This window comes from Oncorhynchus kisutch, linkage group LG8, assembly GCF_002021735.2.
Source record: "Oncorhynchus kisutch isolate 150728-3 linkage group LG8, Okis_V2, whole genome shotgun sequence".
Classification (NCBI taxonomy): domain Eukaryota; kingdom Metazoa; phylum Chordata; class Actinopteri; order Salmoniformes; family Salmonidae; genus Oncorhynchus; species Oncorhynchus kisutch.
In genome coordinates, this window is record NC_034181.2 from 73,199,856 (window position 1) to 73,222,690 (window position 22,835).

At 43.9% G+C, this 22,835-nt stretch overlaps 1 protein-coding gene across 5 annotated transcripts in view; it reads right to left on the reverse strand.

Moving 5' to 3' along the window:
* LOC109895217 (suppression of tumorigenicity 5 protein) overlaps positions 1–22,835 on the reverse strand; it is a 75,454-nt gene that overhangs the window by 3,843 nt on the left and 48,776 nt on the right. For all 5 annotated transcript variants that reach the window (XR_004210898.1, XM_031831159.1, XM_031831158.1 and 2 more), the window contains 12 exons: positions 22,631–22,749; positions 21,982–22,200; positions 21,459–21,555; positions 21,236–21,280; positions 20,081–20,265; positions 17,804–17,913; positions 17,294–17,363; positions 15,859–15,936; positions 14,487–14,627; positions 14,177–14,325; positions 3,580–3,757; positions 113–154 (listed from right to left, as the gene is read on the reverse strand). Coding sequence is in view for 4 of the 5 variants with exons in the window: in XM_031831159.1 (XP_031687019.1) it covers positions 113–154; positions 3,580–3,757; positions 14,177–14,325; positions 14,487–14,627; positions 15,859–15,936; positions 17,294–17,363; positions 17,804–17,913; positions 20,081–20,265; positions 21,236–21,280; positions 21,459–21,555; positions 21,982–22,200; positions 22,631–22,749 (1,433 nt within the window). In the remaining variant the exon portion in view is untranslated. The remainder of the gene's footprint in view (positions 1–112; positions 155–3,579; positions 3,758–14,176; positions 14,326–14,486; positions 14,628–15,858; positions 15,937–17,293; positions 17,364–17,803; positions 17,914–20,080; positions 20,266–21,235; positions 21,281–21,458; positions 21,556–21,981; positions 22,201–22,630; positions 22,750–22,835) is intronic.

The window sequence follows — 22,835 nt, forward strand, 5'->3', positions numbered from 1 at the left end:
AACAATTTAATTAGTGACAATAAACAAGAATATCAAAAGATCAGTCCATATTATATTACAATAAACGTTCTGGTCTTTGTTTACGGTGAGGTACTGGAGAATTGAGACCAACCTGTCTGAGAAAGCGGTCAGTTCCCAAGTCCACCATCAAAGCCTGCAAAGGAAACTAACAAGTCACATATTTGTGACTCATTTCAGGAAACTAGGCGTATGTCGCACGTCACTACTTGACAGGAGAGGCATTTGTACATAAACATTCATTGTTTATCAAAATGTGATTTTTGGCAGAAATGCCTTTGGCACATGTGAACTTTCATGTGCCTTAATAACAAACTTGTATTCCATCTGTAAATATGAATACAATTGTTAAATTATGAGCTGAGTTGGTTTAGCCACGGAAAAAGACAGGAACCATCCTGCTAGCCATGATTGGCTGAGATAATTGATGGGCTGGACATGCCGAGAGATGAGTTTGGTTTGGTCTGACGTGTAGCATGCTTCTGTCTATAACTTGAGCTGTTCAGTATGTGTTGATAGTCCTTTCTACCGCATTGTTTTTGAAAGATATAAGTTTAGCCATTGAGAACTGCAAAAGTTTTCAAACTTTTCTCAACTACATTGATGCCCTAAATTTAGCAGGTGTTATCAACAGATCAGTTGGAAAAAGTGATGGGCTACTTTCTGCACAGGCCACGGTCAGTGTGAACCGGAGTGACTTGACACAATACTGGCCAAACAAGATGTACCTACAAACAAAACAGTGTTAAATGGTTCCAGTCTGCCATGAAGCATTCATCCATGTATACAGGTAAGAGTCTAGCTACATTTTCATATATTATAAATTTCAAATTGTCAGAATGTCGTTTCATTGCAAGTTAAAGCATACTGTTCACTAGCTAGCGAGCGTTAGCTTGCTGGTTTGCTATCTAACGTTATATGTATGATATGTGTTGTAATATTATTTGAATCACAAAGCCATTTGCATTACTAGATATAGCCTAATGTTAGTTAGCTAACATTGAACCAAGTTGGTTAACTTTAGCTACCTGCAGATTCATACTACAGCTATGACAATGTTTGTATTGGTAGTAGTATGAGTTGGGATTTTTCCGGTTCATTGTTTAGCTAGCTGGCTACATGTCTAAAGAAAAGACTCCACTTCACCAGATGATTACATGACCCATCAAGTTAGCCAGGTGTGTCTGGGGGTGATTCCGGCCATCTATTGTATTTCTGAGACAATAGTGACCCATCCACTTAGCTAGATGTGGATGGGGGGAGGTTAAGGCATTTCCTTCACATGACCCATCAATTTAGACAAGTGTGTCGGGTAAGTGTCATCTAATAATTATAAAATATTTTTATCTGGACACTTTGTGTTTTTGATATTGCTACTATGAAAGTAACCATTTCACTGTATTGTTTACACCTTCTGTATCCTGGGCATGTGTGTGTTTACCAGAGACGGTAATGTGAAGAACAACATGACCTGCACCAAAGTCAGGTTAGGAAATAGGCCAAGGACTACATAAAGTGTATTTTTACCTGGAGTTGTTTTGTTAGTGTAGGCTAGTACTGTTACCACTTTTAGTCATGAAATCTTTGGTTGTTTACTAAACTAGTCGCTCTGTTTAGCACATGGCCTCACATGTGAATCCTTAAAGAGATGGGTGTGGCTAAGGATTAAGAGGGTGTGTACAATGCTGAATGGGTATAGACAAAGGAGAGCTCTCCATTAGGTGTACCAAAACATTTCTCAAAAATGGGGTTACAAGTTTATCAACTTTCAAAGTAGAATTACTTTCCCATTGTTCCTAAACTGCAGTGTATGATATACCATTTTCTACCTCTGAGGCTCTACTTTTATCCAATATAAAAAAAAACATTTAAAATGTTGCTACATAAGACCAAATCAAGGTGGTCGATCACATTTAGGAATCTTCAGTCAAATCCAGGCTTCTTCCATGTGCATATAGTGGCTTAAAGTGAATATCAATGCCCTCTACAAATAAATCAAACTCTCCATCAAGAGAAAGACGAGCTCTTCCAGAAGTTGGAAGTGTTATACCAGTGTTAAAATGAGATCTTTATAAGCAGCAAAGGATAATTGAGTCGATCAGCAACATCAAGACGGATGTAAACAGACAACAGATACTGTTGACAGGCCATTAAAAGCCCTGTGTCAAGTGTGACAGACAGGGTGAGATGTTATTTTTCACACACACTATGGGCTGAGGGCAGATGCTGCTGACTCGGACTAACTGTGTTATAGCAGAGAGCTGGACTTTAAGAGGCCTGATGGCTTCTCCTGCCAGGCTTTTATTGAGCCAGAACCTCCCTCTCTCCCTCCCTACTGGGGCCAGGACCCCAGAGCTGAGGGCTGAGGCTGCCCTGGCATGGGCCCTGCAGGCTGCAGCAGCTGCCAACTGCCAAGGCCACATTCACTGGGGGGTTTAGGTCAGGGTCAGCCACACTACAGCACGTTGAGGCTGGAGGAGTTGTTGCTACTTTAACGAGGATGGATTCTGGTGATTTCCCCCTCTTTCCACTCTGCCTTGGCAAATCAGCGCTCCATTCCAAGAATGCTGCAGAACAGTCCAGCTGGGAGAGCAGAGAAACAGACACGTCTTCTTTCCCTCCTCCCTCTGTAATTGGTGACAAAACTGCTGCAGGTCAACGTCCTGTTAGGCTTTGACCACAGCGAGACTGCTGGACAGCACTGAACAGGCAATTATAGCTATAGCAGGCCTCACACTGTGTGTGGACTCTGACACCTCAATACTAGGAAGCTCATGGCTTGAATTCTAATACTGAATACTGGGAGCCTACAGTGTCCATGGCAGCAAAACAGAGGAAACAGGTCATATTACACTCAGCGCTCTGAGAGAATTCAAGTTTGAGCAGACCTTTCGAAAACACAATGCTATTGCTCAATATGTGACTGTGAATTTAACATGAGACTGATTTAGAACTCTCTCTGGTATGTAGTGCTTGAATGAATAGACGTAAAAAAAAAAAGTTTGAGGGTAAAAATGCTCTGAATCACTGGAAGGTCCAGCATTCTTTCAAAGAAGCCTATGACAGTCATCCAGAGAGTGTGGTTTCATCCTGGACCCAGGGGTGGTCCTGGGTCTCTGAGGGAGGTTGGGAGGAGCACCATGATAGCTGTCTCGTGAGATGTCCCAGTTACTGTATATCCGGATGCTTCTGAATCTGTCCCATGGCTGCACCAATCAGCCAAGAGGATCAACATACCTACGCAATTCTCTCCAGAAATATAAGTTCCTCATTGGGTAAATGTTTAATGAAAACAAGCAGGGTAATTGACTGTGTAATATACTGTAGGTTGTTGTGGGCGTTTTACTGCTGACCAGTAACAGGAAGGCCACTCCCCAGCCCAGCGTGATGGAGAGATGGAATGTGACAGTGGTATAGTCTCTAATCTGTAGCCTCAAGCTAACACAATCAGAGGCGCAGAATGAGGAGGAAATAGAGCCAATACATTAAACCTGGTCTAAGAAAAGCAAGACAGTGGGAGACGAAAATTAAAAGTCAGAGAGAGAGACATGAAGTACCAACCTCTTCCACAGGCAAGTCTTTGAGTTTGGGCAGAGAGCTGGACAGGAGCCCCACCAGGAAGGGCGTGGGGCAGCAGACGATGTCCACCATGGAGGCAGGCAGGACGGGGATGAAGGTGTGCTGCCAGGAGAAGGGATAGAGCAGAGCCACCACCGCGTGCATACAGCTGGACAGGGTACTGCAGAGAGGGAGACAGACAACCATAGAATTACATATAGAATCACTATATCTAATCATTTTAAGATCTCTATGGGGACAGTCAACATCAGATACAGCTGGACAGGGTACTACCGGGGAGGGAGACAGACAACATCACTCACAACACAGAACTGCAGGGGGCCCATCAGTAAAACCAGATATGAACATTGTTAGGGGAAAACATGGGGATGCCAGATTTTCCATCAGATTGCCCACATTATCCTGACCTTTGAAAGGGAGTGGTGGATTGTGTTTTGAAGTGAACACTGAATACTCCTAAAACAACAGCCAGCAGCGGACAAAGAACGACAAACAGATGCAACAAAAATGTGGACTCTCATGTTCCTCTATAAAATTCAAAATAAAAGCTTATTGAGATTTAAAGTTCATCATTATCTGCCTCTAATATCAAGAAGAGAGCCGAATGAGAGCGTATTGCTTAACGTCATAAGTGAACCAGTCTTTCCAACGTCCAAACCAAACAACAACCTGATCCTCTTTTCCTTGAAACAATTACTTTTGTATATGTGAGGCGAACCAGTGCGGCTATGTACCCTGGCTTAACACCATGTTCCTACCTCCAGTTGGTCTAAGGGACAGTCTGAAATCCATTCTCAACAGGCTGTTCTTTCTCTCCAACAACACAAGAAAAGAAGAAAAAGACAGGAAAGGAAAGGATAGAGCAGAAAGAAATCACACCTCCTGACACTCAGCTGCCAGGAGAGAGCTCAAGTACAAGACTTCACATTGGAGCAGCCAGTAGTGGGAAAAATACCCAAATGTCATACTTGAAAGATAAATTAATAGAAAATGATTCAAGTGGGCCTCCCAGGTGGCGCAGTGGTTAAGGGCGCTGTACTGCAGCGCCCTTAATTTAAAATGCAAACCAGATTTACAGTTTCAATTTACAGATAAATAGCCAGGGGCACACTCCAACACAATTTATAAACAAAGCATGTGTTCAGTGAGTCCACCAGATCAGAGACAGTAGGGATGACCAGGGATGTTCTCTTGAAGTGCGTGAATTGGACAATTTTCCTGTCCTGGTAAACATTCAAAATGTAACGAGTACTTTTGGGTGTCAGGGAAAATGTATGGAGTAAAGTAAAAGTTGTCCAAAATATAAATAGTAAAGTACAAAAACTCAAACTATGAAGTAGTACTTTAAAGTATTTTTACTAAAGTACTTTACACCACTGGGAGCAGCAGACAGGTTCACCCATGGCAACCATTCACAAGCTTTAATCTGTTACGTTTCCACCTCTTCCACTGACAGTGTAACACCCTTAACTACACAGCCCACAGCTAAGACTCTATAAACATCTGACAGGCTGATTACACTAGGCACTGCCACTGTGGCAACACACACAGTAGGTACACTCCCTCAACCTCAGATGGGTTGGGTGTGTTACAATAGTTTAACAAGATCTTGAATCCATTTGATATTACCAAAACAGCACCCATTTTGACAGCTGTGGCTTAACACAAAATCACAAATAGTATGTCATCTTTCTCACGGTCCCTAGTTTGTTGACAGTGGCCGACCCTCCTCCCCTCTGTCCCCCTGCACTCCATACAGTCCATGTACACACAGATAGAGAGGGGAAATAAACCATGAGGCCCATCAGAAACACACAGATACCACAACTCTAAATCAGTGGGGATCAAACACTCCACTAAAGATGAATGCACTTTTAATAAGGAATGTTGTCTATAGTTGTTCTCTTCAACAGCAGAGGGCACAACCTACCAAACACACAGTACTCCCACTACATATAAGTGTCCACGCTCTATCACAACGTCAATATTGATGTGCATACAGCCTCTCCTTGACAGAACCTTTATCTTGTTTTGGTACAGTTTACTGTAAATAGAGCTATGAGTATAATGGCAAGTTATTATAGTTAATGAACACTGTAAAGCGAGACCAGTATCTACATGGCTCAACAACTGCAGCCCCATGGTCTGTTCAGGTTTCTTATTCACCCATCATAACATAGAGCAGAAAGCAGTCTCAGTTTCACTGTCTGAGTTTTATTTGCAGAAGGAACTGATCCTTTTGAACAGATCCAGTCTCCGGGGTTTGACATGTTCCACCAGGGAGTGATGGGGTGCAGCTCTCAGAACCTCAGCCACAAGCAAGACAGAGCAAGCGCTGCAGAGGAGAGGACTGATACCATGAGTATCACTTACACACTCAGTCCTGAGGGAACACTCATGGGAAATGATGAACTTGCAATAAAAACACCATCTCTGCCCAGAGCTGCCAGTCAACTCTCTAAGGGTGCGTGCCAAATGGGACTCTATTCCTTATACACTGCTCAAAAAAATAAAGTGAATACTTAAACAACACAATGTAACTCCAAGTCAATCACACTTCTGTGAAATCAAACTGTCCACTTAGGAGTCTACAACCCACACAAGTGGCTCAGGTAGTGCAGCTCATCCAGGATGGGACATCAATGCGAGCTGTGGCAAGAAGGTTTGCTGTGTCTGTCAGCGTAGTGTCCAGAGCATGGAGGCGCTACCAGGTGACAGGCCAGTACATCAGGAGATGTGGAGGAGGCCGTAGGAGGGCAACAACCCAGCAGCAGGACCGCTACCTCCGCCTTTGTGCAAGGAGGAGCAGGAGGAGCACTGCCAGAGCCCTGCAAAAGGACCTCCAGCAGGCCACAAATGTACATGTGTCTGCTCAAACGGTCATAAACAGACTCCATGAGGGTGGTATGAGGGCCCGACGTCCACAGGTGGGGTTTGTGCTTACAGCTCAACACCGTGCAGGACGTTTGGCATTTGCCAGAGAACACCAAGATTGGCAAATTCGCCACTGGCACCCTGTGCTCTTCACAGATGAAAGCAGGTTCACACTGAGCACATGTGACAGACGTGACAGAGTCTGGAGACACCGTGGAGAACGTTCTGCTGCCTGCAACATCCTCCAGCATGGCCGGTTTGGCGGTGGGTCAGTCATGGTGTGGGGTGACATTTCTTTGAGGGGCCGCACAGCCCTCCATGTGCTCGCCAGAGGTAGCCTGACTGCCATTAGGTACCGAGATGAGATCCTCAGACCCCTTGTGAGACCATATGCTGGTGCGCTTGGCCCTGGGTTCCTCCTAATGCAAGACAATGCTAGACCTCATGTGGCTGGAGTGTGTCAGCAGTTCCTGCAAGAGGAAGGCATTGATGCTATGGACTGGCCCGCCCGTTCCCCAGACCTGAATCCAATTGAGCACATCTGGGATATCATGTCTCGCTCCATCCACCAACGCCACGTTGCACCACAGACTGTCCAGGAGTTGGCGGATGCTTTAGTCCAGGTCTGGGAGGAGATCTCTCAGGAGACCATCCGCCACCTCATCAGGAGCATGCCCAGGCGTTGGAGGGTGGTCATACAGACAAGAGGAGGCCACACACACTACTGAGCCTCATTTTGACTTGTTTTAAGAACATTACATCAAAGTTGGATCAGCCTGTAGTGTGGTTTTCCACTTTAATTTTGAGTGTCACTCCAAATCCAGACCTCCATGGGTTGATAAATTAGATTTCCATTGATCATTTTTGTGTGATTTTGTTGTCAGCACATTCAACTATGTCAAGAAAAAAGTATTTAATAAGAATATTTCATTCATTCAGATCTAGGATGTGTTATTTTAGTGTTTCCTTTATTTTTTTGAGCAGTGTATATTGCATAACTTTTGACCAGAGCAAATATGGGCAGTAGTGTACTACATAGGGAAAGGGGTTCTATTTGGGACGCACTCTAAAGCAGAAAGGAATGGCAGACCTTTACAGACCAGGTCATAACAAAACCATATCAGCACCCGCACAACTGACCACTTAAGTTTAGAGGATTCTAACTTTGCTTTGTGATATATTGCATTTGGGGTTACATAAGCATGTCAGATCAGGAATGGTTGTCCTGGGTCTGTCTGTGGCTGACCATGCAGATTCCCAGGAAACTCTCAGGATAGAGAGGCTTACTCTGTCAAACCCACAGGTGCAGGATGGAGAGTCCCAGTGTCAGCAGCACTGTCCACGAGCCCAGACGGGCCCATTTCAGCCCAGGACAACCACAGGCCCTGGCAGGAGCATCAGTACAGCTGTTGACTAACAGCTCCTCATACTGAAGCACATACATATTTTTCTGGGTGAGAATCGGTGCTTAATTTGTAAATCGGGAAGTGCCGGACCAAAAAAGTGAGGGCAAGAGGGGGATAACCTGGGGGGCTCTGATGTACCAGAACGCATGAGAGAAAAATCCCCTTTAATAAAGCACTGCATACATGTCATTGCATTTGCTTAGTGGCATAGAGAAGTAGAGCAGAGGCACTTACAGAAGTTGCACAGATGGAGAACATTTTTAGTAGCCTGGGATCTGGGATTTTTTTTTGCCTTTTATAAATGCAATTCTGCATCATTTTACATGACTGGAGACTTTGGCAGAATCTTTTTTAATACCGTACAAATGGTCAAAATGACAGTATACTTTGACACTGACACACTGAGATCAATAAAAACGACCTTGTCTTAAATCCATCAATAGTCTAGGCATAGGTGTGTGGAGACACACATATTGTAGGCTACAACATGAGGAAATGATAGTCCTAAAAATGCTTTCCAGTTTCACTGACTCACCCAATCATGTGCAGCCCAATCACAGGTGATTCGTGCCAAAAGCCTCTCTCTCTCTTGTTTTACTTTGTAAAAAACGTTTGGAAGTTGATCAAAAATGTTGGTAGCCTACAGCAAACACATTAGAGTCTGCACGATGCCACCCTATGTTTTCCCACGATTGTATTTGAAATATTGCCTATTTTATCTGCATGCTGTTCACTGACAGATTTAGGCTATGCCTTGTAATTGGCCACACACAATCCATAGCTAGATAATTTGTTAAAATAAGCTACTGATCTTCTGTGGCTAAATTACAGGCTTTCTCATGGTGTAATAGGCTATTCTGAATGATTTCATTTATTTCTGAACAGACAGCAGTAACTCTATAACTTTGGCAAATGTATTTAAATGTATCAGGGGTGATGCAGCTCCTCCAGAACCCTTCGCACGGCTATGATTCTATCAGGAAATAAATGAAGTGCAACACTGGAGAGATCAGCGTTGCAGGCTCATTCATGTCTATCAGAGCAGATAGGGAGAGAGATCATAGAAAGTGAATCTCGTTCCAGTTCTGTGAGAGACACAGGCGCGCTTCTCACACAGCCACACGTTGGTCTCAAACATAGGTTGCAACGTTGCGCAAACCTAAACCAACTCGAATATCAGGGGGAAAAAATCTACTTTTTAACATGACGCGGGGCCTCGAATGAACTTTGATTGTTTTAGGGCCTCCTGAGTGGCGCAGTGGTCTAAGGCACTGCATCGCAGTGCTAGCTGTGCCACTAGAGATTCTGGTTTCGAGTCCAGGCTATGTCGCAGCCGGCCGCGACCGGGAGACCCATGGGACGGCACACAATTGGCCCAGCATCGTCCGGGTTAGGGGAGGGTCTGGCAGGCAGGGATGTTCTTGTCCCATGGCGTTCTAGCGACTCCTGTGGCGGTCCGGGCGCAGTGCACGCTGACACGTTCGTCAGGTGTGTGGTGTTCCCTCTGACACATTGATGTGGCTGGCTTCCGGATTAAGCGGGAATTGTGTCAAGAAGCAATGAGGCATAGTTGGATTGTGTTTCGGAGGATGCATGGCTCTCGACCTTCGCCTCTCCTGAGTCCATATGGGAGTTGCAGAGATGAGACAAGACTGTAACTACCAATTGGATACCACGAAATTGGGGAGAAAAAGGATCCAGCTCAAATTAAGCAATGGTGAGAATGATGAATGAAAATGTCCATTCTGCTCATTGGTGCATCTAGTAGAATGTTTATTATTCACATAGTCTTTTCCCCACTTCCTCTCCATAAGGATCTCAAGTCCCCATCACAGCCTAGGCTTGGACTCCCTAGTATGAACAGTTGTAGCGGAAGCTGTTGAACAGTAAGACCAGGCTTCTCTTGGGCAACCCTACTCATGGTCCTATTCTAGCCTATTGATTCCAATGCTTCTTGTGGGCAGCATTGCAGTGTGTGTGTATATATAATAATAATAATAATAATAATAATAATAATAATAATAATAATAATAATTATGGGAAAGTCAGATGCTTGGCCTCTGGTTTCCATCTTCTGAGTTTCCCTCTTCAGTCTCACAGCAACATTTTACATACAGTATGTTTCCACTGTGTTCATCCACTCCACCTTTGGGCGTTAGAAATACACACAGGGAAAGTGTTAAGTTGTTGTAGGTTGTTAGGTGCGGTGCCAGCATTGCTCAGTGTGATACAACAGTGTTCAGGAGTAATAAGGGACTAAATAAACTGTACAGCTTGTTACCAGATTAGAGTGGTACACTGTAGCTACCTACAGTGGCTCACTTTAACAGACTGGGGTTACAGACACACAATATTATACGGCTGCTGCTGCTGCTGGAGTCTGGAGCAATGGGCTCTTCCTGAATCTTCCTGCAAACCCCAGTGATTTCAACAGGTGGTAGAAGAAGATTATGAATGGGGTTTGAAAGGAGGATTTTAAACTAATAAAAATGCAATACATCTGGTGACTACCATGTGTTAGTTTGAAGTTTTCTGATGTTACAGGGAGTGGTGTAAGGGGAAACGAGGTACAGAAAACAGCCTTCCTTCTCCCTCTCAGAAAACAAGAGCCTGATTAATTCACCATGACCATGAGAAAAGCTTTCAGAGGCGGTCTTTTGCTCTCGCTCTGCACCCCCGCTCTTTCTTCCTCCCTGTTTCTCCCTCTCTTACCCTCCATCTTTCTCCCACTCATACACACACTACCTTTCCTCCCAATCCCCTGTCTGTTCTACTGTGGGCCGCTCAGCAAATACAATAGAAACATTGCCTTATTAAAGCACTTCAGTAATCGGAAACAACCTCCATGTTCTCATTCTGATACATACAAAGACGCTTGCTTTTGGCAAACGACCCGTTGTGACCTCTTAAACAAGTCATACACAGCTTACAGTATAAATAACGGGTTAATGCAACAGTCCATGTAACCCCATAGGCTCGGCCCTAATTTACTCGCCGCATGGCAAATGGCCCAAGGCAATGCCGAGCCTTAGGCATTGTCTTATTAATAAATAATTAGCATATATGTTTAGATATTCACTTCTCATGACCATTTCTTGATCTTAGTCGGCTAAGATTGAATCTCAGAGCTGACAATGGAAACATCTGTTCTGCCCCTGAACAAGGCAGTTAACCCACTGTTCCTAGGCCATCATTGTAAATAAGAATTTGTTCTTAACTGACTTGCCTAGTTAAATAAAGGTGAAATAAAGATGAAATAAAATAAAAACACATAATACTTGATTGCACATGATTTGACCATAATATCAAATGGAATCAGATAAACATTTTAAAAACCCTAAGGTCTAAGTCTAATTAGCTAAATGAAATGAGCATAATACTAACAATAAAAAACATACAAAAGTTTAATCTAGAGATCACTGTTTTTTTGCATTGGGTGCGTCTCAATCCACCACATCCGTCTATGTTGCACTTCAGCATCTGCAATGAAAGGTGACAGAGCTAGAGCGGGGGGTTTTCAGGCCATGAAACATCCTTAAAATGAGACATCTGGTCTTCTCACAAACTCGTCTGTAGCGTCCGAACAGTTAGTGCTGCACACTAATACGACCCCTCTGTGAAAAGGTGAGACTTGCCCCCCGGTTGGGACAGGGCTTAGACTCTTATCGGTTAATAGGCTAATTACATAGTCTTGTGTATATTTAAGCAATTAGGCCAGAGGTGTGGTATATGGCCAATATGCCAAGGCTAAGAGCTGTTCTTATGCACGATGCAATGCAGAGTGCCTGGATACAGCCCTTAGCCGTGGTATATTGGCCATATACCACAAACCTCCGAGGTGTCCTATTGCTATTATAAACTGTTTACCTACGGAATTAGACCAGTAAATCGTTTTTATTTTTTGTCATACCCATAGTATACAGTCTGATATACCCCAGCGTTCAGCCAATCAGAATTCAGGGCTCGAACCACCTGGTTTAAAAAATAATACTTATATATCAAATATTACAACAGTACAACCCAGTGGAGACACATTCCCTAACATGGCCTGTTTGGTGTTTTCCCTCCCTCAGATCCTTCTCCGATTAGATATACATTACACCCAGACATACATCATGTTGTGATGGAAGGGATTTCTGGGATTGGATTGTGTTCTTGGTCTCCCGCGGGACCAGACCCTTTTACCAGGGATGTCAGTGGAGGGTCTCTCCCTTCTCCCCAACACGGCCCAATGACGCCGAGTGGCTCCTTGAATCCTGTTTTCAATGGGAACTGAGACACAGGGGGTCTGGTCCGTGTTCTGGGGCACTCTGGCAGCTAGAGCTCCATCTGTTGTGGTTCTGGGTGTGAGCCCTGGAGACTAAGTCCAGTTAGACACACACAGAAAGGACTGGTTGGTTTGTGATGCTAATCCACAATGAAAACGTATTGTTTTGCCTTTATTCAGAACCTGAATAAGACCTGAATGGTGAAGTATGTCATTGTGTTGATACAAAGCAGGTTTTATGAAGTAATAGTATATGGTTTTCAATGAAGTTCTAACATTGAGCAGGGCTGTAGTCTGTAGTACTGTAGTCTGTGGTACTGTAGTCTGTCAAGACTCATGGTGCTGATTTTCAGTGTTGTTCACTAAAAGTACATCAGACTATTCGATACAGCTCTCAAGTCTTTGCTGCTGTTCACAAGATTCCTTAGAAATGGGTGACTGATTAACAATCTTTGGGTGATGTGCAAACTGACATGTACCCGGGAGTCGTTGTCTCAAACGGCAGAGTGACGACAGAAACCGCTTTCTCTGAGTCCCCTGGGTAGAGAGAGGGCTGTCGTAAACAGGCCAGGCAGGGACCAGGGAGGGAACATGGCGCCATCAGTCACACAGTGACAGTGAAGCCATAGATCAGAGGGGAGAGTCGCTGCACACAGGAAGTACATTCCTTCCCCTCACAGTCACTGCCCCCACTGATGTTTGTTTAAACTGTCCTCTGATGTGTAGAGATTACCGTTCAACACAAACCTGCCCCCCTCTAACAGAGCCCCTCAGCCCAGAGTGCTGTCCTATAGCCAGGGGCAGATTGCTGCCTGGTGGGACTCTGGCTCCTTGGAGATTCCTAGCTCCATGTTATCGTCCCCACCCCACCCTGCCTGCCGTGGTTGGACAGTGGCCTCCGGCAGAGAGATGACCCATTTCTGGAACCACATCAGTTGTGAGTCCATGCAGGGAGAGTTTCATTACTCCATAGTGGTAGGTGCGGTCTGAGATGGCTACACCGATTCATTTAACAGCTCTAACCCTGTCCCCGCATGCTAAACCAGTTAAGCACCAACTGACAAACCCACAGTAGAAGGCTGCTATTTGCTGTGCAGATTGGGTGAATGGTAAGCAGCTCGACTGAGGAATTAAATCTGCTATCAACAGTTAGGGTGAGCCAGAGTGCACTGGCAGAGTGGCAGAGCAATCCCCACTATTGGAACTGTTATACAAGTAAATTCTCTCTTCGAAGTCCTTCTTTAAAGTTCAGGATATGTCATCTCTGTGAGAGGAAATGCACCAAGACATGTGAAACAGGGTTATGATGACGGTATCATAGTCAGTCTGTACTGTATAGCCACATGTCCAGAAAGATACAGATAGAGGATCCCTGAGCTCAGCAATGTGGGTCTGAGAAAAGTCAGATCTCTGTGTGAACGTAAACAGAAAAGGGAAAATGTACAAGCACTTGAGATAAAATCCCTCTCATGTAAGGCAGATGTTATTGTAATGGGGTTAGAATAGGTGGATTCACTGCAGAAAAAGACTGTGAACCTCAGTGATAACTGAGAAGGGATATTATTGCTAACATACACCGTAATCCTAGACAGCAATTGATCTCACTCCTAGCCTCCATGTGTGACAAGGATGAAGTATTCTAGGAACAATTTTTACTATTTATAGCCTAATGTCGGAGGGTTAAGATCTTTGTCAGGCGATAACCTTACACTACAATATGAGCAGGCGTTGAGAGCTCTACGTATCAGATTCCTCTAAATAATGTAATTTCAATCATTATCTAACAATGACAACAGCCCGTAGCATTTCGGAACTACCTTATCAAAACACTGCCACTAAAGGTATTATTGAGCATTTCACTTGGCACAAGTGACCATCATCTAACAACTACAAGTTTCAACAACCCCCACCTGCCTCGAACAGGGCATGACCATTAGTCAGGGACAGCTTCCCACGAGTAGGTGATTCAGTTCTCTCTCCATCTTTACTTATTACTAGAAGGGTTACCAACTATAAGACTCTTGATGCTCACCTGAGTTTATCAGCCACAAAGATGACTCTGCGCTCCAGCAGCAGGGAGGCGAAGACCTGCACCACCTGACGCACGCTCAGGCAGCTGAAGAGACTGTCAAAGTCTACATGCTCCAGTCTGGAGTCCATGGGCCGCCTCAGCTCAATGACCTGGGGAGAAGAACACCACCTGGGGTCACAACTTTGGTCACAACCAGTCATACATTCACAGAGATCACAGGTCATGCTCAATTAAGCATACATCGCATTATCTTCATGCATCATCCTTCTTTGATGGAACCTTAGTAACCAAGGGCTGATGTGTCTCCAACCTCATTCCCTGCTCCAGGCAGGAAGGTCTTGACTTTGATGGTCTTCCCTGGCGCTGGGAAGGGTGACTCCATCAGACTCCTCATGAAGGGGTAGACCAGGGCTGCAGAGATCCCCCTCCGCCTCTCCACCTCATCCAGGATCTATACACAGCACAGGACAGGAGGTTGAGAGTTAGACCACACAGCACAGGACAGGGGTTTGAGAGTTAGACCACACAGCACAGGACAGGGGCTTGAGAGTTAGACCCCACTGCAGACACAACACTCAATATTTCAAACAGAAAGTCACAAATTCCCTATATAGTGCCTTATGGACCGTGGTCCGACGTAGTGCACTAAATAGGGAATAATGTTTCACTCGGGATGTAGATTGAGATTCTAGTAATAGACCAAGACCAAGTACATTCAGTTAGTATGGCCAGTGTTGATGGAATGGAAATGGTAGTGTGTTGCTGTCTGAAGGAAAGCTCCTGCTATTGTCTGGAACCAGGCTACCTTTGCCCCTTTTGACAAATACAGTATGTATTTATTTTGTGGCTGTCTGATATATATGGAAAATAGCAAAGGAAAATCCCACCCAATATGCCTATGTGTCTGTCTGTGTCAGACCTGTCTACTCCTGTCTGGAAAGTTTGTTGGAGAGAGACACACTCACATTCAGGGTCATATGATATCCCCTCCACTCCCCACACACCCTCTGTTCCCGGTGAAATCAAACACTCCCATCTTTCTCGCCTTAACTAGAAAAGCATTTCATACTCCTTGGAAAACATTTCCTCTCTCACCTACGCAGGTCTCAAGCCCTCAAAATGGTGCCTTCTGAAACCTACATCCACCACCTGTATGAGGGATGTTCAACCCTCACTGTTGAGGTGCCTGTGCTGTCACAAGACAGAAACAATCTATTGTATTTATGCATCCTTTTGGCCTTAAATGAATATGAAATGAAACTCACTGACAGTTTTTTGGCACAATTTAGTACTCACGACACAGTAATAAAAAGTTATTTTCATTCATTAGATATGTCTACTACCTCTTAATTGTTTCCCTTAACACAGGCCTTATTCACTTCAAATACAGTGTTCATAGAGGATTCATGAGGAGGCAGATAAGGCATGGAGTACTTAAACACAATGAGCACTCTGTTTCATGTTAGCTCAACTCAGGAACAGGTGAAGGAAACAATTTAACTGGGAAATCAGAGAGAGAAAAAGCTGAAAATAAGGTTTATGCTGGACAGGATGCCTTAGAGTGGAAATGCTGGCACAGCCTCAACTAGTTCACTCCTGGGAACAGTGGCCTCGGCTCAGAGACAGGTAACCGCGATGACGGCTACACTAGGGTGTGTGTTTGTGTGTAAGCATGAACTCACCTTGGAGAACAGGTGGAAACAGCCCAGTCGGCTGATGACGCAGTACACCTCAGGAAGGCGAGGCCCTTTCCCACTCGGCTGGAACAAGGGCACAAATTAAGAGTCTCGTCAGTCCCTGGGGAAGAGAGGCTTATAAGGTAACACAGACAGTAATGTGGCAATAGATACTAAGATAAGATACTTGGTTAAGTTTATAAAGCAACATCAATGAGAATATACTGAAACACTACCATACACACAAACATTATAAAGCCAACAGCTTAATTTGACCAAAGCTATGTGATGTACTTGCTTTTATTTAGATAAAGTACCAGGTTAGTTCACAATCGGCTGTGGTTGAAGAAATATTTATAAATCTGGTCTTTCCGCTGCTGGAGGTGGACGTCTTTAATCTGGAGAGACAGGCTTCTCGTTGTAAACTAAACACAGGTGCTGCAGTCTCTACACAGTTAATGATCACCTCTACCCTCCACACTAAACAATCACAGACCAGTCTACTCTGGAGCCAACCAGGCCTCCTGGATCTATCCATCTAAAACACACACACATACGCATGTGCACACACACACATACATGTGCACACACACACACAAATGAACACGTGCATACATATAAAGAAATCCCGAAATCCACTTGTCCATATTAGGTATGCAATTTTCTCCTCTGCTTTCTCCAAATGGATGATTAAATCAAGCATGTGGAACTTGGTTAAAGTCCTTAGGAATGTGTTGTTCATGCCAACTCCACCAGGGAAAGAAGGAGCTGGGTTACCGGAGAGGAGAAAGCTCACCTCTCTCACAGCATCAGGAGTCGTCTGATCTACAGCTACTTAATGTCAGCAACTACTGAGCTCAATACAGTAAAATAACAGTCAGAACTGAGTTTAAGAATGGCCCCCATCTCGGTCTACGTGACACACAAATACAGTAGGCTACTAAAACATACTGACAAACCCTACAAAACATACACACTTTGTGAATGTACACGTTATTGGGCATAACAGTGACATTAAAAACAAATCACAGCAAGCACAAAATCCCACACAGCCATACTTTCTGAACTTAAGCCAAATGTGGGCTCATCATAAAACATAGAAACCCTTACTGGCGGGTTGTGCTCTACAATGACAAACCTAGACATTTCATGGTTTGTTTTTCGTCATTCTTCCCCTGAGAAACTCTCATGAAACAGAAGGAGTCCAGTTTTACTAGGATTCATCCCGATCGTTTTGAAAGGCAAAAACAACCAAGCTTTGTTACATACGGACATTAAAATTCACTTTATTTACTTTCTCTCCTATTCACACCCAGCTTGGTGACGCAATAACACCTCAATGGTCCCACAGGAAAGAAAAAAACCTTGTCAAAACAAACAGGGCTGGCTCAGCAGGGTGTGAACAGAACAGAGACCAGTGAATTAATGGTGGCTTGCTTACCAGCAGACGCCTGCAGTACCCAAACCTCCTGCTGCCATCCTCTCCAGTCAACATGAACGAGAAGGTCTCACTGTACCGAAACACACACACACACACACACACACACACACACACACAGAGAGAGAGATTGAACAGTGATCAAAGGAAACGTAGTGTTGGATCTCATTCACACTTTAGGGTTGGTGAAGTAGCACAGTCTTTGTGGCGGAGAGAGAAGACTGTTTTAGGGACCCACGTTGTCAGGAGCAGGAGTAAGAGTCTAACAGGATTTCATGAAGATAATGGCATTACATCTTTGTTTTCTTCCTAATTTTACTTGTTGATATTTACACATCTGATCATATTATCGATTTGTTCGTTTTTTAACCTTAATCTATATATGGAAGACTTGTGCATCACAACTGATTAGTACAATCTGGTTCAAGCAAGGAATGGGATTAATAGGCCACCAGTGTGGTGGTGAGCTTTCCTCCGTGATGCAGTGGGGTTATATAGGAATCTGTACTGTACCTGCTGTATTCAGACACTGGGGTCCAGTCCTTGGCATCTGGAAAGCAGAACTGGGGGATGGCTTTAAGTCTCTGCTCTGCCTCCCTCATCAGCTTGGTGGGCCTCTCTAGCTGTGAGACGAGACGAGAAAGGAACAGGAAATGTCTCAGTCAGAAACAGACCCAGACGCTTACAGTCTACTAAGTCTGTCCTCTTTACAGGGTCCCCAAAAACGTCCCCTACAGTGAGAATAAATGACCAGCTTAAGCATTCTCCCACACAGGGTTAGCACCTCCTCCCCTTATCACCCCCAACCCCCCTCTCTACCCCCTCTCCCCCCGACGTCATTGGGTCAGGCTTTTCTCTGGCAGAGAACCAACATACTGATATCTCCCAGGGGATTCTATCACTGAACCAAATCTTAAATAACTTAAAAAGAGATCTTTGAGTAAGTAAACACTTAACTACCATAGAAACCGTTTCCTGGTTACACCACTTACTGTCAATAAACTCTGAAAACTCCCTCAACCCGTATGTTACGGCCATGGCCCTACTCTTCAGAAATATCTGCATCTACAGTGCCTTCAGAAAGTATTCACACCCCTTGACTTTTTCCCCATTTTGTTGTGTTACAGCCTGAATTTAAAATGGATTACATTGAGATTTTGTGTCACTGGCCTATACACAATACCTCATAATGTCAAAGTGGAATTATATTTTCAGAAATGTTTACAAATACATTTAAAATTAAAAGCTGAAATGTCTTGAGTCAATAAATATTCAACCCCTTCATTATGGCAAGCCTAAACGAGTTCATGAGTAAACATGTGCTCAACAACTCACATAAAGTTGCATGGACAAAAATTGTGTTGAACATTTATTTTTGAATGACTTCCTCATCTCTGTAACCACACACATACAATTATCTGTAAGGTCCTTCAGTCGAGCAGTGAATTTCAAACACAGATTCAACCACAAACAACACAGATTCAACCACAAAACCAGGGATGTTTTCCAATGCCTCGTAAAGAAGGGCACCAATTGGTAGATGGGTAAAAAAAAAACAGACATTAAACATCCCTTTGCATGGTGAAGTTATTAATTGGTGTATCAATACACCCAGTCACTACAGTCCTTCCTAACTCAGTTGCCGGAGAGGAAGGAAACAACTCAGGGATTTTGCCATGAGGCCAATGGTGACTTTAAAACAGTTACAGAGTTTAATGGCTGTGATAGGAGAATCAACAACATTGTAGTTACTCCTAAATACTAACCTAAATGACAGAATGAAAATAAGGAAGCCTTTACAAAATAAAAATATTACAAACAGGATGCATGTTTTGGAATAAGGCACAAAAGGAAAAACTGCAAAAAATGTGACAAAGAAATTAACTTCATGTCCTGAATACAAAGTGTTATGTTTGAGGCAAATCCAACACAACACATCACTGAGTACCACTCTTCATATTTTCAAGCATGGTGGTTGCATCATGTTATGGGTATAGTTCTCATCGGCAAGGACTACACAGGGTTTTTTAAATAAAAATAAATTAAATAGAACTAAGCACAAGTAAAATCCTAGAGGAAAACCTGGTTCAGTCTGCTTTCCAACAGATACTGGGAGACTAATTCACCTTTCAGCAGGACAATAACCTAAAACACAAGGCCAAATATACACTGGAGTTGCTTACCAAGACAACACTGAATGTTCCTGAGTGGCTTAGTTACAGTTTTGACTTAAATTGTATTGAAAATCTATGGCAATACATGAAAATGGCTAGAAATGATCAATAACCAATTTGACAGAGCTTGAAGAATAATATGCAAATATTGCACAATCCAGGTCTGCAAAGCTCTTAGTAGACTTACCCAGAAAGACTCTGTAATTGCTGCCAAAGGCATTTAAAATAAATAATTATGAATTCAGGCTGTTACAGAACAAAATGTGGAATAAGTCAAGAGGTTCGAATACTTTCTGAAGGAACTGTATGTGCTGAACTGTATGTGCACTGACGTTTTTGACCGCCGAAATCAATATTTTTCTGTATGAAAATAAGCCGTTTTAAATTCTATTTCAACATGCAAACAACATTGGTAAGGGTCTCCGACCTCCATATATCACAGCTCTCAGCATACATACTTCTGTAGGTCCAGTGAGTAATGTCTCAGAAGAAACAGTTATCTACCAGGACCCCTTCCTGTTTAAATCTTTTCTCTCACTTAAGGGACTTGACACTGCTGTCTGACCCATGACCAAGGGGCCCGAGGGGCCAGAATACAGTTTGGTTGGTCCCTTACCTTGGGGAACTGGTAGGTGACTTCGGGAGAGAAGGAGTTCTTGGTGGGCTTTTTCTTGAGGGACACCACCACAAAGTACTCAAACAGCTCCCTCTCCTGCCACTCAATCAGCTGCAGCTCCAGTGTGCGGTAGCTAGGGGCCCTCCTCAGCATTGACTGCAGCTTCAGCAGCCTCTGGGTGTGGGCTGGGGAGAGAAGAGAGAGGGATATGGACAGTTCAACCTTCAGTACAGGGTTGTATTGACAAAATGCATATCCCAAACACTGTGTACTACACACAACTGACAGCACTCACAGCTAATAATGCACTACAAACCATGCAGTCTGACAAATAGCTTACAGTCCAACAATCACTTCCCAGCTAACAAGAAACATTCCCATAACTAATGAAATGTTACCATTGGATTCACCTTAGGTTGAGAGAGAACATAACAAGAGAATGTTCTCCAAACATATTTAGTCAAGCATGATGTTTCCAAAACCATGTTATGATGTAAAAGGAAACCAAACATTCAAGGAACTTCCCCCTGAAAAGTTGCCAGGCGGTTCCTGGGATGATCAACAACAAATAAAATCACAAAATGCTTTGAAAACCAAACAAATGGGAGGTTAAATGATTGTTATCTCTAACCTACCAAAAACATTCTGGGAACCAAAACTTAACTGGATTTAAAACGTTAGCTGGGTTTCAACACACTGATTAAACCTCTATACTCACACATGTTTATCCTCACACAGTCCAACACATAACAACCTAAACACAGATTAGAGAAAAGTACAAACCTTATAGTTCACCATAACTGTCATCACAGATGGCTTGTGTTTAAAACAGAGTATGAACAGAATCAGCAACGAGTTCGAACACAGTGCATTTAGTATTTATTCGAAAGAATGACAGTTGTATAGTCTATAGCACATCCATTACATCTTTATTTTGCCTTTCAGTTACATTTCTGTGGTCCCTTTGGTCACAAGTCACTTGATCGATGTCTTGTTCCAAACACTGACTTGTCAAAACTAACAGAGACATGTGCGCTTGTTGTATCTGCTGTGAGTGAGACAAATCCTCTGTCTGTGCAGAAACAGACAGCTATAGACCAAGTGCACCATTGTTCTCCAGGGACTGAGCTTCAACTGCATTCTGTGACCTCTCACCTTTGAACCTGTCATCAGAATCGCTCTCACTCTCGCTGTTGTCATCTGTAAACAGATCGGAGAGAGAAAAAAGGTTTGTTTAGGGTCAGGGGTCATCTCTACAACTGTATGTTTATGCCATAGAGATGAGATGACTGGGACACTATGTGGGTGGGGGAGACAAATATTTACTCCCTGATCCAGACAGTGGATGGAGAGAAGGAAGGGAGGAGCCCCTATGTACCTCTCAGAGATGCCGTCTCAATATTAGACAAGGACAGCTTCTTCAGCCTCTTCTTTCCTCTCTTGGTAGAGTAAATGGAGTTGATTCTCTGGACCATCTGTAAACAGTGAGAGGAAAGGGGAAGCTCAGTGTGTGTACAACCTACAGTAGAGGACTATCTGGTCTCTTGTGGTGAAGCTTTTCAAAGTTGGCTCCATTTAGTGTGTGGGAGGAGGACAAGATAGACATAAAATCCTTCTCAGTGCTCTCTCTCTCTACATGTCCAGAACTATTCCTGGGATATGGCTTGTGTTTTAAAACAGAGTATGAACAGAATCAGCAAAGAGTTTCCGTCACAGTGCATTTAGGAATTATTCAAAAGAATTACATTTGTATAGTCTATAGTAAATCCATCTTCATTTTGCCTTCCAGATAGATGCATGGCCCCGTAGATACATGGCTTCCAAGAATAGAATAGTCCTTGAGGAGATCATCATGGAGAGAACAGGTTCATTCCTACAGCCTGGAGTGTTTTATATTGTACCTTGGGGATCCTCCGGTGCCTACGGGAGGCCAGGGTGTCGCTGGCGCTGCTCAGGCTGTCATCCAGCAGGCAGCAGGGGGAGGGAGAGACCCCCAGCTGGGGCGGCAGCAGGAGCATGTCATCATGGCTGTGTCGCTTGGACAGGCGGGACGCCCGGTGACTCTTCTTGTCTGTGGGACCAGAGAGGCACAGGGACTGGCTACTGGGCTTAGAGGGCAGCTGTGGAGGGGGAGAGAGAGGACAATACTGAGGCTGTGTCCCAGATGGCAACCTATTCCAAAAACCTAGTTTTTGTCATGACAATAAGTAACCGTACCCAATAATACAAGATATTTTCCTCACCGCACAGTGACCTCATTCCCAGCTGAACACAAGGAAATTCTAAATCATCTTTCCTACGACGAGACAGTGCCCATCCATATTAAAGCAGCAGAGCCAAACCTACATTTCCAGGCAGAATGACAGTATTTTACTGGAACTCCACCAGGTTTCAACACATCAAAAGGCTTCTGTAGCGCAAATAATGAGAAATCTAGCTGTGAAATAAGATTATTGGAGGATCCTGTCCAGGTTTCAGAGCTCTAACTCCAGTCTGAGGGATAATTCTACCGTTGGAAAATACCTCAGTTCTGCTAGCTAGCTGGGTTACCTGAGGAGGTGAGTTGAGTTTCTGGGAGGTCCAGGTCCGGTTGCTTTCTGGTACCAAGCGGTTCTTCCGACCCAAACTCCTCCTCTTCGGGTCCACGTCCTCGTACGGGTTCTCCTTCTCTGTGTGACGACATTTAGAAAACAGATTAAGGTCTAAGATAACAACAGCAGCAGCTGTTCAGAAGGATCTGTTAAGGTTCAGGGAG